Source organism: Melanotaenia boesemani, chromosome 20, assembly GCF_017639745.1.
Source record: "Melanotaenia boesemani isolate fMelBoe1 chromosome 20, fMelBoe1.pri, whole genome shotgun sequence".
Lineage (NCBI taxonomy): Eukaryota > Metazoa > Chordata > Actinopteri > Atheriniformes > Melanotaeniidae > Melanotaenia > Melanotaenia boesemani.
In genome coordinates, this window is record NC_055701.1 from 16,185,154 (window position 1) to 16,205,878 (window position 20,725).

At 40.1% G+C, this 20,725-nt stretch overlaps 2 protein-coding genes across 2 annotated transcripts in view; both read left to right on the forward strand.

The window, feature by feature from the left end:
* Positions 1–9,914, forward strand: part of spred1 (sprouty related EVH1 domain containing 1) — a 38,531-nt gene extending 28,617 nt beyond the window's left edge. The window contains exons 4-6 of the mRNA XM_041972895.1: positions 369–415; positions 7,130–7,273; positions 7,405–9,914. Coding sequence (XP_041828829.1) covers positions 369–415; positions 7,130–7,273; positions 7,405–8,091 — 878 coding nt within the window. The 3' untranslated portion in view covers positions 8,092–9,914. The remainder of the gene's footprint in view (positions 1–368; positions 416–7,129; positions 7,274–7,404) is intronic.
* Positions 9,915–14,141: 4,227 nt separating this feature from the next.
* fam98b (family with sequence similarity 98 member B) lies at positions 14,142–20,582 on the forward strand. Its single transcript, XM_041972896.1, has 8 exons — positions 14,142–14,303; positions 14,488–14,636; positions 15,311–15,439; positions 15,522–15,697; positions 18,421–18,501; positions 18,607–18,723; positions 18,800–18,967; positions 19,075–20,582. Exons 1-8 carry the CDS (start codon positions 14,266–14,268, stop codon positions 19,369–19,371), a joined length of 1,155 nt encoding a protein of 384 aa, XP_041828830.1. The 5' UTR covers positions 14,142–14,265; the 3' UTR covers positions 19,372–20,582.
* The last annotated feature ends 143 nt before the right edge of the window (positions 20,583–20,725 follow it).

The window sequence follows — 20,725 nt, forward strand, 5'->3', positions numbered from 1 at the left end:
CTTGAAAGAATCTGCCTTGTAAATTTCAGACTAATTTAACAGGGAAGATGTCATCCATTGTTAGTAAAATGGCTTAAAAAGAACACTGAAAATGCAGTTTTCCTATGAAAAAGTAGCTAAAAGTTCTAATTATCCTGCTGGTTGTTTAAAATTGGTACAAGTAATGGATAGTTGATGTTGATTGTGACCAAAGCAGGGTTTCACTGTGTCTTGTGCCCTCTAGTGGCAAAATTTCAGCCTAAGCCAATAAAATCGTGCCATACGGTATGAGTTCTGTTAGAAAGACTTGGTAAAGTTCCAAACACAGTATAACTACGTGGTTTGAAGTGGCAAAATGATCACATCTTTTCTGTCTTGTTTTCTTCCAGGGTGTCGTCCATTTGGGGAAGGAGACATTCCAGAGGATGGACTACCGGTAAGTGAGATCAAAGTGTTTAGTTTATGGATAACAAAGGATTTAATCTGTCTGGGTGTGCATACTGGGACATGTTTGTCTTGGTGACTTTCAGAAGTGAAGTTTTCACTGTTTTCTCACTCATTTATGGATAGAAAGCAGGTGGATGTGCGTTTTGGAGCTGATGTGCTCCATCCAGGGGCTGGCCATCTGCCTTTATCTTCTAAACAATGCTAGCCATAACTTTAAATAAAGTGAATCTTAGGAAATCAAGCATAATTACCACTGCGAATTTAACTTGGTAGCTGCTAGTCTTAACAGGATTGTCAGGAGCTGGTTCAGAACAGACAAATTAGAATTTAGATGCAAAAATTCACTTCATGTATGAGACTTTGCGACACCCTTTTCACTTTAAAGCAGCACTGGTATATGTTTTTTAAGACTTGATGGAACAAATGGGAGGGTTCACATGGTCTGCTGCAGTTCCTCTTATTTTTGATAGTTTTTTTTATTCTGGTTGTATGGTTGGGGTTGTCTTTCAAGATTCAGAAGATATTGTGACCTTTTCTTGATTTGTTAAAATTTTGTACAGTGCAATATGCACTTTACCATACATGCGCAATGTTTCCAGTGCTCAGCATTGGTATGTGCAGTCTATAAGGGTTTTTAGGAATGCTGTGTTATCTTTAGCAAAGAAAGGCAATAGGTAGATAGTTGAAGCCAACACACCCATGTTAATTTAAGATATTAGGCCTGTTCCTGTAAAGTTAGTCACCTGTTCTACTTAAGATTGTAAAATGGGTGGGATATACAAGGATAGTTCCTGCAGTGTGCATTTAGTGACTAGAAACAGAGATGCACTGTAACACCCACACTTTAGTGTAACCCAGTGCAACCATTCTGTGGTAATTGCCACCTTTTTGAAACATAAATACTGATATTGCCTTGTCATCATGAAACGCAGATGTGCTAGTTTTGATTCTATTTATGGTTTGTACTAAAGCGCGGCCTCACCCTGTACAACAGAACTGAGTCAACATGCAAACAACAATAATATTAGGATTATTTTATTGCATTGCTCCATGAGTTCAACAAGCTGAGCTTATTTTGATGTCATACAACACCTCCTGTGATTTTACATAAGACTAATTAAAAGCTTGTAATTTCATTTGACCGGCATCCAACATGGTGTCTGACTCTCCTTTGTTGTGTGGACTGTGTAGACCAGAAGACTAGAAGGGTTGCTGTTCTTGTGGCAAAGTTCCTCTTTACGGAATCACCCGAGCATACAGGAAATCCAGTGGCACCACTGTTGCTAGGCAGCAGAGGGGGGTTCATCTGGAGAGTGGTAGAAGCGGGTGTTCGCGGGGTTCAGTGAGCCTCTTAGGGTGTCACTATGGTGATTTGGCATCGAAATGTTGCAGTTGGGAGACCTGGGCCACAAAAAAAAAAAAAAAAAAAAAAAAATTTAAACCCGAGGCAGGTCCTGTAGCAAGAAAATCAGCAAATACCACCACACAACAAGGTGTGAAATTTGTTGTTTCCATGTGCCTCTGATGCCTAATACAAAGATATAGAAACTGCTATGATCAGGTCCTTGCTTTTGTTATTAGGATGCTATTTTAGAAGCAGTAGATCTGTCTGGAGTAGCTGTGGCCTTGTTGAAAAATAGTAGTCTCATCAGTATGTGAGGTCACAGTCGCGCCTTGTTGACATTTTTGATTATCTCCTACATTTCTAAAGATAGTGAGATTTGAAATCTACAGAAATTCTTGATAGCCTTGCATTGTTTAAATCATTTGACTAGAGTATGCATGATATTTGACCATGCAATTGTGTAAATGTGTATGTGTGTGTGGTAAGAGGGGGGGGGGGGGGATTGAAGATGGTCTTCTTCACCCACATCCTGCCCACTGAGGCTGAGCACCCACATGTATGCCCTTACCACATTCTTCCTCTCACTCAACACATGCGCATGCAACATATTTTACCCATAAAGTGGTTGTACAATTCTACTCAGCTGTGATGACCCATTGCCAGGAATTATGCTGCACCACCACAGTCCTTCCGCCAGCACGTTTTTTGTTTTCTTTTTTTTCTGATGCCACAGGAAAACATCCACATCCAATTTAGCAATGGCAGGAAGTTTTCTCTTATCGGTTTTGTACACAAACAGTTTATTGGACAGTTGACTTTTACAGCCTCCTACTTAAAGCACACAGTCTGACTGCCATTACATTTTGGTGGAGCAGGTACAAAGCAGTGATTCAAGTTGGACATACTTGAAAACATGCATTTTTTGTGTTTTTTTTTTTTGCCCTAAGAGTTGATAAAATTCTTTCCAGCAGCTACCAATTTCATAGTTTACCACAAACATCCAATAAAGGCAAACTATTTCCCTCAGATTCTAGTCTTTGCATTAAAATTAGCTCATAGATTTCTAGCTGTGGCTTTGTTAAATGCATAGTTAATTGTCCAATGGGGCCTATGTGACATGATGTCATCAGTCAGTGTGCGAGTCTCTGTGGAAAACCGTGCACCTGGAGATTATGTAAGTGCAGTTCTTCAAGCAGACAACAATAGATTGAGATTCAAATTGAAAAGAGATAAGCAAATCACCACAATTCATGTTTGTGTACATTGTAACTGTCTAAGAGACAGATTGGCCAGGATCTGAGTTATGTACTTGTTAATTTCTGTGTCTGAGTTCTTGAAACATTAGAAATGCAGTGTGATGGTTTAAAAGTTATGAAAATTACTGTCTAAAATCCAACAATGTAAAATAGTTCAAATGCATCGAATAGCTTTACTCTATGCTAATTGTAATGGATCACATGATCATTTTAATGAAGGCATGGCCTGTGGCATTATGGGTTAGATTCAACATGGATGCAGAAGAAGGGCTTGTGTCTCATTCAGCACAATTCTGGTTGTGGTCCAAAAGGTGCACACTGTACTCATCCATTATTACTCATGTTTTATTGTATACAATATGTATTTTTGGGGAAAATTTAACACTTTTCAGGTTTTTCATTCATCTTCTTTCTGTGATGCTAATAGGTTTGAACCTGTTTCAGTGGCGGACATTAGTATGAAGCTTGAAGGGAATGGAAAATGCATTGTGTGAACCAGAATGTTCTTTACTATGTAGTTTTCACGTGCCCACTGAAGAGAGATGAGACAGCAATATAAAACTTCAAAAGACATAAGTATAAAGTGTGGTCATTATTTCTTTTAGCCAGACATTTATGTTCTTTTTTTATCTGTTTATTTTAAGTTTTCTTTTGGATCATTTAGACTAACAGGGTTATAAAAATCTTATCATCTATTTTTACTTGTTTCTTTAATTTTTTTAAATGTGTATAATTTCATATTCGATAGCATTTAATTTTAATTAGTTTTTAATTAATATTCAGTCCATACAAGAAGATCCATACCATGCCATCACACATCAGGCAGATGAATACATAGAACTTTTTCTCCGCATTTATAAAAAACCACTGACTGTAGCCCCAGTAGCTACATATAAACAATGACATTAAACGATTGCCCTTAAAATATGAACACACTCTCACACTTCCTCCTGGTCTTCGTGGACCTGAATTACATGCCCGCTTGTGTATGATCAAATGTCCGAAGTGGGATTGCTGCAGAGGCTGTTGTCATGAGGTTTTGGATTTTTGCCCCTAGATGACTTTTCATGGCTGTTTTGATGTTCTGGAGGCTGAATCTGCACTGTGCTTTCACACTGCAGACTGGAATTACAAGCACCGCTTTAGCCAGAGTTTTGAAATCAGGGAACATTTCCCCAAGTGAAGTGATCAGAAGTTGACAAGACTCAATGAACGACGGGTTTCCTGATCCTGCAAGCACTCGCTTTAGCGGGAGGCAATCCCGCAGCATGCACTCCTTCTGCACCAGTGGTTCATCTGCACCGCTCTGTGACCCTGTATGGTAATTTTTCTGAGTGAAGCCAACAAATTCATGCATTAAGAAAGATAATAGCTGATTAATATGCTCACTCCTTACCAAGTGGTCAGGGGTGTGAATTGCAGTCTGTCAAAATGACAGATGGCCTTAAGATTTTTCCGTCACTGTGTAAAAAAAAAAAAAAACGGTCAACAACAGAATATATTTGTTTAACACGACCCCTGCTCCCCATATAGAGAGGCCACACTAAAATTTGGGGCTTAGGCTTATAAGATGCCGTCTCCACCACTGCATTCATCCAGATTTTTAAGTTTCAAAGTTTGAATTCATGCTTATCAATGATAACCATTTGTAAATGAAAGAAAAAAAACATTTATGAATGCTTTTACAAAGAGGATTTATGAAAGACAACTCGAACATTGAAACAAGAAGAATGCTTCGGTGTGATGCATAGGACAGCATTCACCAATGCTGACTTCATTGCCAATTATCCCAACTAGTTATATTTCGGCATTATATTATAAAAATAAAAACCAGTTTGGACAAATAATGACCTCCTTGGCTTATAGTGGTTCTTCGACTTCATGTCACCCTAAAGCTGTGTCTGATTGTTCTTTCTTGGATAAAGAAGAGTTGATTTTTTTTCCCAAATCTTGTCTATAACCCTGTCCTTAGCCTCTTGACATAGGTGATTCTTTGTTTCTGGTCCAGCGTGGAGTTGGTGCTGCTGTGAAATTGGTTTTCATGGCTTTAAGCCAGTTTTTTTGACTACTGAATGCGAGAGCTAGTTTGAGATGAAACACAGGCTCCCAACAAACACCAGAACTGCGTCAGTGTGTCTGTAATGTGCAACTACATTTTTTTCTTTCTGTAGCCCAAACCCAGCTTTCCCTGTCCTGAACCCCTGTGCCTTTGAGGGCGGAAGTGCGTGTATCCTTGATGTTGGTGCAGAGCCATGTTGCCCCTGGCTCCCACCGCCTCCCCTCTCCTCCCCTCCTCTCTCACCCAGCCACATCTCCAGGGTCAGATCAGCTCCAGATTGGCCCCCACGCATGCCTTTGAATGGTGGGGCTTAAGCAAGCGCTTTAAAAGGAAGCCCAAGTCTGTTTCCCATTTGCGCCCCCCCCCCTCGCTTCTTTCCCTCTTTCTCTCACATACACACACAGCTGTCATCTGGCTTTTTAAGTTCTGTGCTGCATTTCTCCAGCTGGAGCTAGTTTATGACATTCCCTCGGCAGACTCTTGGCCTATCGTGCTCTCTGTGTTTCTTCCTTTCTCTAGCTCTCACACACAAATGCACACATGAATACAAACACAATCTCATTTTTTCCTGTTCTGTTCTTTCTCTTCTCTCTCCCTCCACCGTCTCCTGTTTCTCGCATTCCCTTGCAGACACTGGATGTGTGTTAGACCACTTGATATGTTTGGAGGCAAAGAAAGAGCAAAGTCACACACATACACAGACCATGTGTTAGCAGTCTGACAAGGGGTTGGGGGGGGGGTTAAAGGAAGCATCTCTTAGCAACCACAGGACAGTAATTACTGTAGCAGCAGCTGGGAGCAAACCAGATTTCCGCTGTGCGTTTAAAGCACTGGCGTGGGCTTCTTTACACACAGCACTGACTAACCAGAGCCAGCAGCCTCCTCCACATGCAGAGAGGAGAGAGGGAGTGAGGGTGGGAGAAGGAGAAGAGAGGAGGACTAACCCTGCATTGATGAGGTCAGGATGTGTGTGTGTGGGAAAAGAGTGACAGCTAGCCAGTGTATACAGTGCTAGGACATGGTTGGATGTATGAGGCTACCTCATCATGTGTTTATGTTTAGCTCAGGAACAAGCTGGACGTTGTGAGGATAGTTGCACAGAATATTAGGAGGATCTTTGCATCATCACTGACTATCCACCCCCTTATTCATCATCACTGTTACATGCATGATCATGAAATCGCCACTGATGCTATTTTTGTTGCCATGAGTACTTAACTATTAAGCCTATTTATTTTAGTCTTGCAGATGTTAAAAAATGCTGTATTTGATGTCATCTGCAGCATTCATATGATGGTATTTATAAACATCTCATCCTGATTAATTCCAACACTGAGTTTTCCTCTTGTTATCATGAGATTAATTGTCAGGACGGGGAGGGAATATTTACTTTTATCTCTCTCTTCACATGTACAAAGGCCTTTTTTTTGTATGTTTGTGGGAACACATGCAAGCCTGATGGGAACTCTGAGTTCTCAACAGAAGGGCTTGAGTCATCACCACACAACAGTCATTTGTTGAAGCGTGGGTGTGGGATGCCCCCTGGTGGTTGTAGTGGAACACACGCACACATACACCCAGCCTACACACCTTGAGTCAAAGCTGTTGTGGTCATGAAAACCAAACTGATAGACAATTAGCATATGTGAAATGGTAATCTATGTAAAGAAAATTTCAGATTTTGCAGGGCTGCAATACTTTACATTTTTTTAAATTATTATTATATTTTTTTTTTATCACCAGGGCCCAAAAAGATGTCTTTAAAATGTTTTAGGTTGCTTTAATTTTTTCAAGAATCCTAAATTCTTTACTCAAATGCACTTTACAAGAAATATTACTCTATGTTATGGCAGCACAGACTGCAGTAAGCTATAAATGACATGTCAGGAATTGAAATACCAGATGGGCAAATGCATTGGCTGGGTGCTGATCTTGTATAAAAACACAACTGAAGTTTGCAAAAGTAAAATTCAAATGTCTGTAAGTTTACTTCAGGTGTTGTCAGAAATGTTTTGCAAACCTACCTATTCCATATGTCTCCAGGTGTGTGATGAGCCTCCCTCGATCTGTACTCCAATGAAAGAGCCTTTCTCTCCTCTGAACAATGTCGTCTCCACCGAGCCATTCAGGGGCTGCTACGTCCGCGCTCAGCCCTTCGATGACAACCGTCGCTACTTGCCGCCACAGGTGTGCTTCTCATATAGCTTGTGAAATCTAACTTTTTAGATAAATTTTTTAATTGTGATTACTGAATATATATACGTTGCTTTCATGCTAAGCAATGGAGATGATTCTCACTCTGTTTTTGTTCCTTCAAGTCGACCCGCCGTGTCAGTTTTAGAATGGATGAGGAGGAGATTGTTCGCATCAATCCACGCAAAGATGTGCTCATCCGAGGCTACGAGGACTACCGCCACCCTGTCATGGGCCGACGTGACACCGACCATGAGGATTTGGACTTTCACACCTCTATTCACAAACTGGACAGTAAGAAGTGTGAGTACCTTTTCCCTGATGGCCCTGGAGGGGACTCCCACTCTGGCCCTGGTATGGGTATAGGAACAGGTATGGGCCTGGGCCTTGGCAAGGACACAGCCATTAAGACTCAGCCATCACCCCTGCTGAAGTCAAAGAAGGGCCGTCGGCGAAGAGAAGACGGCGAGCGTTCTCGCTGCATTTACTGTCGAGAGATGTTCAACCATGAAGACAACTGGCGGGGGCAGTGCCAAGATGCCCCCGACCCAATCAAGCAGTGCATCTACAAAGTCAGCTGCATGCTGTGTGCCGAGAGCATGCTGTATCACTGTATGTCCGACTCGGAGGGCGACTTTTCAGACCCCTGCTCATGTGACACATCTGACGAGCAGTTCTGCCTGCGTTGGCTGGCCCTGGTGGCGCTCTCCTTCATTGCGCCCTGCATGTGCTGCTACCTGCCTTTGCGCGCCTGCCATCACTGTGGCGAGGCCTGTCGCTGCTGCGGAGGCAAGCACAAAGCCGCAGGGTGACCTGACGCTGGACACTGGGACACCCTCAAAGCTAGCTAACTAAAGCAGTTAATAAAAGCGGAAAATGAATAGCCGGCATCCTTTTTTCATTCCCCTCTCAGACGGGGTGATATGTTGTTGATCCCCAGCTCTGAGGGCTTTTGGAGATTTCAGTTTGTGTTTGTCGCCGACAAGCAGCAGTGGAGGACAAACCTTATGCTTTTTGGGGGGACTCCGAGCATCAAGCTCAGTGCAAGAGCTTAATGTGACGAGAAGAGGAGGAGACATCATGATTAACAGACTTGGAGATGTTATTACACACACCTGTACACACAAACACACACACACCTGTCTCACACTCAACCCTCATACATTGATGAAGCAAGACCACAAATATCAGAACTCTGCCACAAGTAATCTGTAACTTTATGAAGGATAAATGTCTTTTGTACAGACAGCAACAACTTGATGACCAAGAACAAACAAAACTATACTGTGTTGAGGAAAAAGTACTTGGTGTTTGAGTCTGCTAAAAGGGATATGCTCTTGCTTCTTTGTAAATTTGCAGTTGGGTAACAGTGGCCTTTCCTTCATGGCTTAAACATTTGCAGACAATGTAATTACTAGACAAAGAAAAGTGCACTAAATGGTATCCCCTGAGTTAAGGTAACCTCAAATTCTTGTGGTATATAATCTGACATTTTTAGTGTAATTTTTGACATTTGAGATGTTTCTTTGATGGATGTAAGGCCAACTAATTTCTTTCATTTTAAAAGAAAAATAGCAAATAGAAACTTTTTTTTCTTTTAGGTACAGCCTGGCAGAAATCTTGACATGCAAACACACTTTCCTGTAGTGTTTCAGACCACTGGATTGCATTCCAAAAGAAAAGGATCGATTCTATAATTAGAAGGGAAAAAATGGTAATGCTACCATATTTAAGTCCCTAAAATAAAATAGTTTTACTAGCTTCCACATTAGAAAATCTTTTGACCCATTTAAATTTAAATGAACACATTACAGTATCATTAACCCTGAAATGTTTTAGCCCATCTATTTACTGCCTTAGTGAAGTTGTTTTTGTTTTTTTTCCTGTTCATTTTTGTAATTAGTTTTGAATCAAAGGCTGAAATGTTGCTCAACCAGCAAGTTTTGTTTTGGTTAACCAAGGGGTTACAGTACTCCTTGGTTAAATGATGAGGCACTTAAATTATGGCGTTCTTTGATTAAGAGACCCTCTGATTATTTTAATTAATATAGAGATAAAAACCATAAATTTAAATCTAAATCATAACAGGGGGGTATACCCGTCTTTAAAGCACTGCTCTCCAAGCTTTGGTTGCAGCACCCTCTCCAAAGTTCCATGTTTGTCCTCTGACTCCGTTTTTTCCTCTGTTGTTTTGTCCCTGCATATGCTGTGCAAATGTAGTACTACATTGTTTGTTTAAAGTTCATCCATTCCTTCTCCTTTCTTGTGTTTTTATTTTACAGGCCCTGAATGAATGAATGCATTTTTTGCAGAATGCGGATTAGTATTTTAGCTATTAAAAACATATATGTGTGTAGGTGCGCTCATTGTGTGCATAATATCTACATATGCACGTTTGGGTTCTTCTTGTAACGCGACCACTAACAAGATGTTTAAAGCTTTGACGCGGCTGCATTAAAACATGTTTGTCTACTGGACTTAAAGTGAACATTAAATACACTTAGATGATGAAGTTTATGCCACCCTCATTCCTTTGTGGCATGAGTGTGGCATCATTCAAGACTGAAAACAAATGGAAGCAGCTTTCCTGGCTCTGTCCAAACATTATTAAAACAAATCTATAAATATATGATTTTAAAAAAAAACTTGTGGGGGTTGTTTGTGTGGAACAACTTATTGGATGTATGAAGGTTTTCATTCATTCAGGTCATGGTATTCAGTGAAGGTTAAGTCAACAGGACTGGGTTTAGTTTCTTGAAGACCTTTTGCTCTCATCCTGAAGAGCTTCTTCAGTTCTGATAGAGATGGGGGATTTTAAGTCATCTTCATGGATGTGACTCGCCTTCTGTCTGCTAATCTAAGCTAGCCAGCTGATAGCACAAGAGTCAGATGAGTCTGCTCATCTAACTCTGCAAGAAATAAAACAAAAATCTTGGAACTACTCTTTTTAAGTCCACTGGGCAAACATAAGCTAGGCAAACTGTATGGCAGTTTTAATGTGTTTATTATTTTCCGACTCAGAATAGCAAGAAATTTCACACTAAACGTTCAGATTAGAAAAGAGCCCCTGCGGGAAAAACCGTTGAGTTTTGATGTCTGTGTACATTGACTGGATTCTTTCTCAACTTAAACATTGGCAAATTAATGCCACCTGTGCATCCAAATGCAGTTACAAACATGTGCATCTTCCCTCACCTCCATACACTCCTTGTTTAAAATGGTGTGTTGTTGCTTTGGTCTCGACGCGACAAAAGGAAATTCAACCACTTTCCTAATTCCACGCTGACCAATGCTCCCTTTACTTTCTATGCAAACTCACCAACGTGGGAAACGCATTGACCTCTGCAGACTGAGTCAGTGACGGGACTGGACACTTTACTGCTAAATAGGTAGTCAACCAACCCCTGGTACCAAACTAAACACCTGTAAATACATAACACTATATTTAAATACTGATGATAATCCCAGCTTTTTTTGTCTTTGAAATTTTAAAGATAGAGCTGTATTTATCGTTGCTGTCAACATATATTGTAGCTTCTATTGACAGCATTTTGTACATAGATCACCTTTTAGTATTATTTCACATTGAAAAGTAGAGGGCTTTGTGATGGATATGACTATTGAGCTTCTAATAGTCTCTAGTTTTGTATGGTAGATGGAAGGATAGTGCTAACATGGTACAGTAGTGGCAGTCCACTTGTTTCTAAAGTTTGATATACACACACACATATATATATATATACACACACACACATATAAAGCTGCTAGATACAATCACTAATTGTTGACAGAGAAAATCAGCTATGAACGACTGTTAAACCTAATTCTCCAACAGCATACAACAGCGCTCATTTTGAAATGTTTGATTGCTCTGTGTGACGACACGTGCATGTGAGTGGGTCCGTGTGTATGTGTGCGTGCGCAATGTCTGCGTGCTCAGGTTGCTGGCAGTGTGCGTGTGGGGTTGGTGTGTAACCAAATGTTTGGTTGCTTGTCATATTCTCCCATTGTAACCGGATTGCCCTGCATTATTGCAAGCTGAGCTGAGGTTTGACGAACCTGATTAAAACTTGCTGGCTGAGAAGCAAAATTAAGGATGTGCATTATACAAAGTGTAGAGAATCCTGAAATAACACTTCTCATTCTGCATTAACCAACTCAGTGCAACTTCCTGTCATGTACTGTATTATATATGCAACATGTGTCTGTCCGCTTTTATATATATATATCTATATATATATAGATATATATATATATATATGTATGTGTATATATATATATATATATACATATATAGAGATATCTATATATATATATATATATATATATATATAGATACATGTCTATATATAGATATTTTTTTATTTATTTTTTTTTATCAGCATTATATAAGACTTCAGTTTTAACCACTTTGCTGCTAGTCTTTTATCCTCTTTCAATCTTGGAAATTGTGCATATCTTGGGGAATGCATACAAGTGTACATTCTTGACATTGTGTAGATTTAAAAAAAGAAAGAAGCTATATAAACCTGTTTCTCTTCAGTGTATTGTTTTAAAAGGTTACTTTTCACCGCAGTTGAGTGGTTATGTTTCAATTCTCTGATGCTTTGGTGCACTGATGATATGTGTAAGCTTTTTTTCACCTAACAGCGCTTGATGTAACATTTATGTGATTAGTTCTAAATAGTGGAAGACATTTGTGTTTTGAAACTTGCAGTATAAATGGTACTACTCTTAACTATTCTGTAAACACTGCATGTTTTCTTTCTTTCTTTCTTGCACTTTCTTTGTGCTTATTTCCTTTTCTGTGCATCTGTTTTTCTTCCTTGTTAAGTTTCTTAGTGCCATCGGCTTTCACATCCTGACAACCTCAAAAAAGTGCCTCACGTCCATCCTAGTTTCCATCTTTACAACTTAACATCTCTGATTCTGGATTTATTGGTTTCTACACGTCTAGGTATTTCTTCTCATGGTTTGAGAATACCAAGTATCTGATGTAAAATTTATAGTACCAATAACTCATGTCATAGTTGTATTTTCTTTATACAGATGTAGCTTGTTACTTTTCATAAATATATAATGTAAATATGCATACATATGTTTGTAACTGTTTTTATGTTACATCATACACTTGTAATTTGACATATCAAATAACATTATCATAATAAAATGGTGAGTTTTAATCTTGTGTGGTGTACATTTCATTGTGTTACTTTTCATTGATAAAGGAAAGTGGTTAGGTGTCAGACTCATTGTCTCAAACAGCAAAAATCCAATTATTGAACTTTGTCAAAATATTTTGTTTAGATATTCACATGTGCTGCAAATGGGCATTATATTTGTACTCCTGTTCACATGGTACATTCATTACATAAGAAATTCTGCCCTTGGTTTCCCTTTGCAATTGGGATAGGTGCACCCATGCAAAATACCCAAATATCTCCCAAAACACAAACCTACGGCGTGCTTGAGTTTCTACACTTTTTTTTTTAAATACAGTTTTTCAGTTGTGTACTAAACTCTGCAGGAGCTTGTGTTGCCACATTTATGATAGAAACAAGATCAAAGTCACTCATAACCAGGCAACTGGGGCCTAGGGCAGCAATGTGTCTCTCAAGGTAGCATGAAAACTCTCTTATGACATATTATGATTAAAGTTGCAAAAATGCATATAAGGTTAGCATACTACACATGGATTATTTTGATTGTTATTTATATGACCATATTCTGGTTAAAGTAATCAGAAAATGTTGCTTTCATGTCAATGTCTTATTCAGAGCAAGGTCTTTGCTGGGTTAATGTCTGCATATTGCCGCCTAGCAAATTTAGCCATAGTTGGGTTGAGAGACCAACTCAAGTACAATGGCACAAATGTATAATAATTAAAGAGATATAATTTTCCATATAATGATTAATTTGTAGCTTGTTAATCTTAGTTGTAAAGTTTCTTAGAATTGTTCAAAAAGCTAATGAAAATTACTTTTGTACAATTTCACCTTTTTTTTTTTTTGATCTCTTTAAGCATGTTTTAACCATAAATAAGAAAATGCCTGAGTGCAATTAGTTTTAGGTCTTTGCACATACTAGTACCTAAACAATGTATTATATATTTCTAACCTGCACACATCTGTGAAAAATATTGTTATTTTTAATTATCTAAGAGCTTTAGTTATCATAAAAATAAATATGCTGACATTTTAATATGATCATACAAAAAGGAGGCCAGACACATTACTGCTGATTCCACCCACCCACTTTTTTCTGGGAAATGAGGAACATAAAAATTCTCACCACTAGACTCAATGACAGCTTCATCCCCATAGCTGAGTCCATCTCCCCAGCAGCAGGCTCACAAAAACCCATTTAAGAACCCAATTACATGTCTACAATCTGAGAATTAGCACAATTCTACAGTTTTGTTGCTTACACAAGTGCAGCTGCACAATTGCACACATTTTAGATGTATATAGTGTGCGTAAAGAGTATACATTGGTTATATGTTGTGTATATTGTTTAAAGTGTGTGTTTTTTTAAATATTTTTTATATTCTCTTTAATACAGAGAGCTATCAAACATAAATGTCACTATGTATATGCATGACAATAAATAATTTTTGAGTCTAACAATTCTACTGCAAGACTTTATTGAATTATGAAGTTTTTCCAAAGCATCAAACTATGAAAAATTTCTAAAGAGAGCACTTTACTTGAACTGATTTGAGGAGAAGTTGGTTTAAATAAGTGGTGATTACAATAAAGACGTTACTTCAAAGTGCAATTTTCTAGAGAAAGAAGAATAAGAAAAAGTCACGGAACCATAGCGTTGATAGTGTTTCACTCCGGCTCAAACATTTAGACGGAACACCCAGAAGGTACCACCATTACGTTGTAGAAATGAATGGGTGCCCTAGCTGTTTATGTTTATTCAGACATATCCCTAATGTTGTCATGTTTTTTTTAAAAAAATAATCATAGTAAAACAAAGCGATGGAGTGTGACATTTTAGACTCTTTAGAGCAGCTCGGGTAAGCTAATCTATTGTTAGCATGTTGGGTAACTGTTCAGCTTTGGATTTACCATCAGTTTTATTTATTTATTTATTTATTTTTATTATTATTATTCACTCATGATAGATGATCCAGAAGCAGGTTTTCAAGTCTTAAGACTATAATGTATTTAATATATTTCACCATATGTTAACGTTCGCAGTTATGATGGTCCTCTGCTGGAGGAGAAAGCGCTGCTCGGAGCCGCGGAGGGAGGCCTGTCCTCTCCGGAGTATGTCCAGCTTTGCAGGTGGTTGGCATCCAAACTGAAACCACTATGTGACCTGGAGGAAAACATTACCTCAGGACCAGGTAGGCCACGTCCATCCACCCCTGAATATGATCCTAAAAAGTTGTTAGAGTTTTATAGTGGTGGAACTCAGCTTTTTACTCAACTGCTGTACTAAGGTCCTGATTGTTGTTTGTGCTTATGCACCGAACAACAGTTCAGAGTATCCAGCATTTTTGGAGTCATTGGATGGGGTGTTGGAGAACACTTCTTCCGGGGACTCCCTCATTCTGTGTCACTTGACTGGCAGACTGGTGGTCCCTCTATTCAAAAAGGGGGGCCGGAGGGTTTGCTACAACTACAGGGGGATCACACTCCTCAGCCTCCCTGGTAAGGTCTATTCAGGCCGGGGCCAGTGAGAGAGAAGTCTGGACTTCCCTGCTTAGGCAGCTTCCCCCACGACCTGACCCCGGATAAGCAGATAAAAAAAATGGATGGATGGATGTTATTTTGAGCTATTAAACTGTTTAATGAATTTTTATAAAGTATTTAAAAAGAGTTGGATCTCACTTTCATCAATTACAGCACTTACTGATTGAACAGTAAGGCATGAGTTAAACTGATGTGTATACTTCTACTTTGCAAATTATTCTTGCAGTCTTTTACTTGCCTACTACTTTTTTGCTTGACTTTAAATTCATCTTAAGTAGTATATAACACACACTAAAAATCCTTCTTCTCTGTGTTCTCCATGCAGATGACATGGACAGCCTTCAGGTTGAGGTGAGCGGTTTGCTGAAGGAGCTGCACTGTCCTTATGAAGCAGAGGTTTCAGGGATTCTCAAGGGCAGTGTACGAAACACAAAAGACCATCTCAAATTTGTCTGTATGTAATCATCAGTCATTATGCTGCAAGTTCTATGTAGTTAGTGCAAGATCTAAGAATTAAAACATACGTCCTTTCTTAGTGTTTCTGAGCTCTGAGCTTCAGGCTGCCCGGATTGTGAGGAGCAGGCAAGTCTCCAACAAACACCAAGACGGGAGTCCGGTTCATCAGGAACTTTCAGCAATCTGTGAAACACTGAAGCTCCCCGAGCCCCAAGGACAGGAAGCAGCAGAGGTTTTCTCTCTAGTACAAAACAAGGTGAGGCTGTTAGTGTTTTATTGCTGACAGGAGTCCCTTCTCCCTACTGTGGATTTGTCATCCCAACTGATGAGAAAAGATCAAGCCAAACCAACTTTATTTATAAAGCATTTCTAAAGAAAACAGCAGCAACCACTGACCAAAGTGCTGAACATAGGAGTAAAATGCCTTAGTATACTGTATAAAATATCTAAGAAGTAAAAGTTAAATAAAATAAATGAAAGTACAAGACCTTAATAAAAATTTAAAAACAAAAGACAAACCATCCATCCATCCATCCATTTTCTGCCGCTTATCCGGAGTCGGGACGCGGGGGCAGCTGCCTAAGCAGGGAAACCCAGACTTCATCTGGCTCCTCTCGATGTGGAGGAGCAGCGGCTCTACTCTGAGCCCCTCCCGGATCACCAAGCTTCTCACCCTATCTCTAAGGGAGAGCCCGGCCACCCTGCAGAGAAAACTCATTTCGTACTCACAATCTTGTTCTTTCGGTCACTATCCACAGCTCGTGGCCATAGGTGAGGGTAGGAACGTAGATCGACCGGTAAATCGAGAGCTTTGCCTTTTGGCTCAGCTCCTTCTTCACCACGACAGACCGATGCAGAGTCCGCATCACTGCAGATGCCGCACCGATCCGCCTGTCGATCACCCACTCCATCCTTCCCTCACTCGTGAACAAGACCCCAAGATACGTTAACTCCTCCACTTGGGGCAGGAACCTATTGCATACCTGGAGAGAGCACTTTTCCGGTTGAGGACCATGGTCTCGGATTTGGAGGTGCTGATTCTCATCCCATCCGTTTCACACTCGGCTGCGAATCTAAAAAAGGTGGGTACTCTGAACTGTTATTCGGTGCATAAGCACAAACAATATTTAAGGCCTTCCCCCTACCTGAAGGCGAAGGGAGGCTACCCTTTCGTCCACCAGGGTAAACCCCAATGTACAGGCACCAAGTCGGGGGGCAATGAGCATGCCCACACCTGCTCGGCACCGCTCACCGGGAGCAACTCCAGAGTGGAAGAGGGTCCAGCCCCTCTCAAGGACAGTGGTTCCAGAGCCCAAGCCGCGCGTCAAGGTGAGTCCAACTATATCTAGCCGGAACCGCTCAACCTCACGCTCAGGCTCCTTCCCAGCCAGAGAGGTGACATTCCACGTCCCTAGAGCTAGCTATTGCAGCCGAGGATCAGACCGGCAGGGTCCCCGCCGCTGGCAGCTGCCCAGTTCACACTGCAGCCGACCCCTATGGCCCCTCCTGCAGGTGGTGAGCCCACGGGAGGGGAGGCCCACGTCACCCTTTCGGGTTGAGCCCAACCAGGCCCCGTGGGCAAAGGCCCGGCCACCAGGCGCTCTCCTCCGTGCCCCACCTCCAGGCCTGGCTCCAGAGGGGGGCCCTGGTGACCCACGTCCGGGAAAGCGAAACCTTGGTCCTTGTTTTCTCCTCATCATAGGGGTGATATTAGCCCCACTTCGTCTGGTCCCTCCCCTAGACACCTGTTTGCCATGGGTGACTTTACCAGGGGCATGAGCCCTGAACAACATAGCCGCTAGGATTGTCAGGATGCACAAACTCCTCCACCACGATAAGGTGGCGGCTCAGGGAGGAGAAAAAGACAAACTAAAGCAATAAAATCAATATAGTATCATCAACTCACACTGGACCAAAAGCCAAAAAAAAGCCATAAAAACATCATTACTTTTGAACTGAAAAATGCCATTGAGCTAATTAGATTTATATTATCCTAAATTTTAGAGTAATTATAATAATTGCATTGTCAAACATACTATTGATTCATCAATCTCAACGATGACAATAGAAGTCTTGGGGTGGTATTTTAAGTGTGCTGGAAAAATTGTCCAATTTTTAACTTAATTATAACATCCCTTAAGTGTGTGTATTGATTTTTATTTATTTATTTATTTTTTGCAAAGAATGAAATAAATTTCTAAATAAAATTAAAATGTAAAACCTAACTAGAATATAAAAAAAATCTTCCTTCAGAAACTGGTGTTTGTGTATAAATGCGTAAGCACTGAGGGTTTAAAAAGCTGATGCTTAGATGCCCATCAGAGCAACTCCTTAAATTATATGTGCTAAGCGTGAGGCCACCTTCTCCCAGCGTCAGTGTAGAACACATGCTTTTGTCAACACTTTGTCTTTCTTCCCTTTTTATGACCTACTTACTTGAAGCTTATGTAAAATATTGTCTGTTTCACAAAGTTCTTAAAGTTCTGGTGTCTCTCAAATTCTTGCATTAAACATTTGGGCTTCAGGCCCAGAGTATGGCTGGTTAACTCCTGTTCACTACTTCATCATGTTTTTTTTTTTTTTTAATTTCTCAAAATTTGTATTAGTACATGTAAGTGCATTAAACAACCTTTCCCCACTTTTTTCTTCTCACAAACACCTTACATATAAGTTTATTCAGTCCATGTCAGACTATAATACCATCTGAATAACACAGATGTTCATCAGTCATTGCCCACCACGTATGATGTAGTGCACTATTTTCCATTTAAGATGTTTATAAGTAAGGTTTGATCATTAAAGTAAGGTAGATAAGGAGAATCCAGATCCTAACATTATGGATTACATGTCAGTATGATGTCCTGTTTGTCTGGGTGAAGGACAATGCTGTTTATTAATGTTAAAAACACGTAGAAATATATTTTTGAGCATGTAAGCTTTTTTTTTTTTTTTTATAGGATTCTAATCTGTTTGTTATAGGTTGAAAAATTACTCCAAGATCTTCCCAAGGCCTTCATTGGAAACCCAGTGCTGAAGAAATCTCTCAGCAGTGAGCAGTGGGTATGTAGGTGAACCTCCTCGTGCCAGTTTTACATGTATTTCTGTGTTCGGGTCTGCTTGGTACAGTTTTTAATAATGTAGCTGTGGACTCACTTGTGTGTGCAGGAGAAGCTGCATGACATCAATAAAGTTCTGTTGTCAGAGTACGAGTGTCGCCGCAGGATGCTGATCAAACGGCTGGATGTCACCGTTCAGTCATTTGGGTGGTCAGACAGAGCCAAGGCATGTTCACATGGTCACATGTTAAACTGTTGTGTACTGGTCTGTTTTTAACTGATGAATGCAACTGTCTTTTCAGGGAAAAGTGGACAGTATGGCGAGAGCCTACCAGCCTAAGAGACACTCTCTGAGACCACAGTCCACAGTGGACATGGCTGAGCTGCTGGCTGCCAGAGAGGATCTCTGCAATGTTGTGAAGACCAGCAGCGGCTCCAGCAGGGAGAAGACCGTGTGTGCTGTCAACAAGGTACAGAAAACAACCAAACACTTCCCCATTTAAAATAACAGGCCTGTGTTTGGTAGTTTTACTCATAAGAAATGGTTTTTGTTTTCTTTTTGTTCTCCTCTCCACAGATCCTGATGGGAAGAGTACCCGACCGAGGAGGGCGTCCATCCGAGATAGAACCCCCACCTCCTGAGATGCCACCCTGGCAGAAAAGACAAGATGGAGGAGGAGGGCGTGGCAGAGGTGGCGGAGGCTGGAGTCAAGGAGGACGTGGAGGTGGAGGAGGCTGGGGAGGAGGTAGTTGGGGCGGTGGGGGAGGAGGAGGAGGTAGTGGAAGCAGGAAAGGTGGATGGAACCAAGGAGGACACAGTAGACATGGAGATTATGGAGGACATGGAGGAAAGAAAGGACGATACCAATATTAGTGTTTTGTTTTTGTTCTCAAAGTGACAAAGATGTAGTTTTGTACATGTACAGCACTGATTTTACATCACCTCAGTTCAGTGGTGTTTTTATCAGCAGAGGAAAAACGTACAGCATGAGTGGAAAATCATCCTCTTTTACATGATTTTATAAAGCCTTGTATTATTTTATTTCACTTGTTAAATCAGTGTTTCAGATTTTGTTTCCAGGTTTCTCATCAGTGTGTTTTTTTAAGGTTCAAGTAGCAATCATTTCATTACAGGAATTAAAGGATTTATGATGTGCTCTGATACCTCAGCTATGTCTCAAATTCAGCTGACAAGTATGATAAATTGTGGTTTGTAAATATAAAACAATCTAACTGTTGTAAAACTTTGCAATACATTTTAAGAATTGCCTTTAAATGGAAAAGTTTTATTTAATTTTAGACTGTGACAACACAGTATTATCAATTCAGTATGGAGAGTTATCGTTTGTGGAAAAACGTGCATAAGGTTTATTCATCAGGACATGATATTACCTGATCTTAGTTAGGTTTTGAAAGTAGATAAAACAACTTTAAATGAAGAAGACATTACATATTACACCTTATTTAAAAAGTAAGCCAAAATGCAGAAGCAGTGTGTGGAAAACTAAGTACAACCAATGATTTAAAAGTTTGTATCACTGTCTTTAGCATCAGTAGGTTGTAGTAATCAAGCATGGTGTTAACAGACTCACATCTTTAGTGTGGATGAAGAGTTGCCCTCTTTTGAGATTTGCAGGCATTTCTTCATGCACAGGTCCTGCTACAGGTCTGGAATGAGTGGAATATTGTGACACCCTGATTCTTATTTTCTGCCTGCTGTAGATTTGCTGCTGTGCTTGGGGATTATTATTGTGTATATCTCCATTTTGGTCTTGTTTACACAAAGGACATTTTTTCAGAAGTCTTTTTTTTTGGTTTTTTTTTTTTCTTTCAAGTGCAACTTTGCAAACATAAGTTGTGCTGCCATGTTCTCTTATGAGTTCATAGCTGATGTCTTTCCTCACACCTGCACTTGATTAGCAGTGCCTGGATGCTGCTTTACCTTTTTTAAATCCTATAGAAGCTTTTCACATACAGCTTCAACACGGCCCTTTTTGTTGTAATAATCAAAAATGTGTGACACGTATTTTGGTAATCTGTGGTTAACATTTCAATACTTCATTGGGACCACATGATTTTTATTATTTCCTGATGCATGAAAAGTTGGGGGCACCTTTTCATGACTGCAAGTAGCTTGGTACTGAGACATCTACTTTTGTACACTGAGACGAACAAGGACACTAATTATGCTATTCTAACAAAATAAGGTTTTAAAATAAAAGTAATAT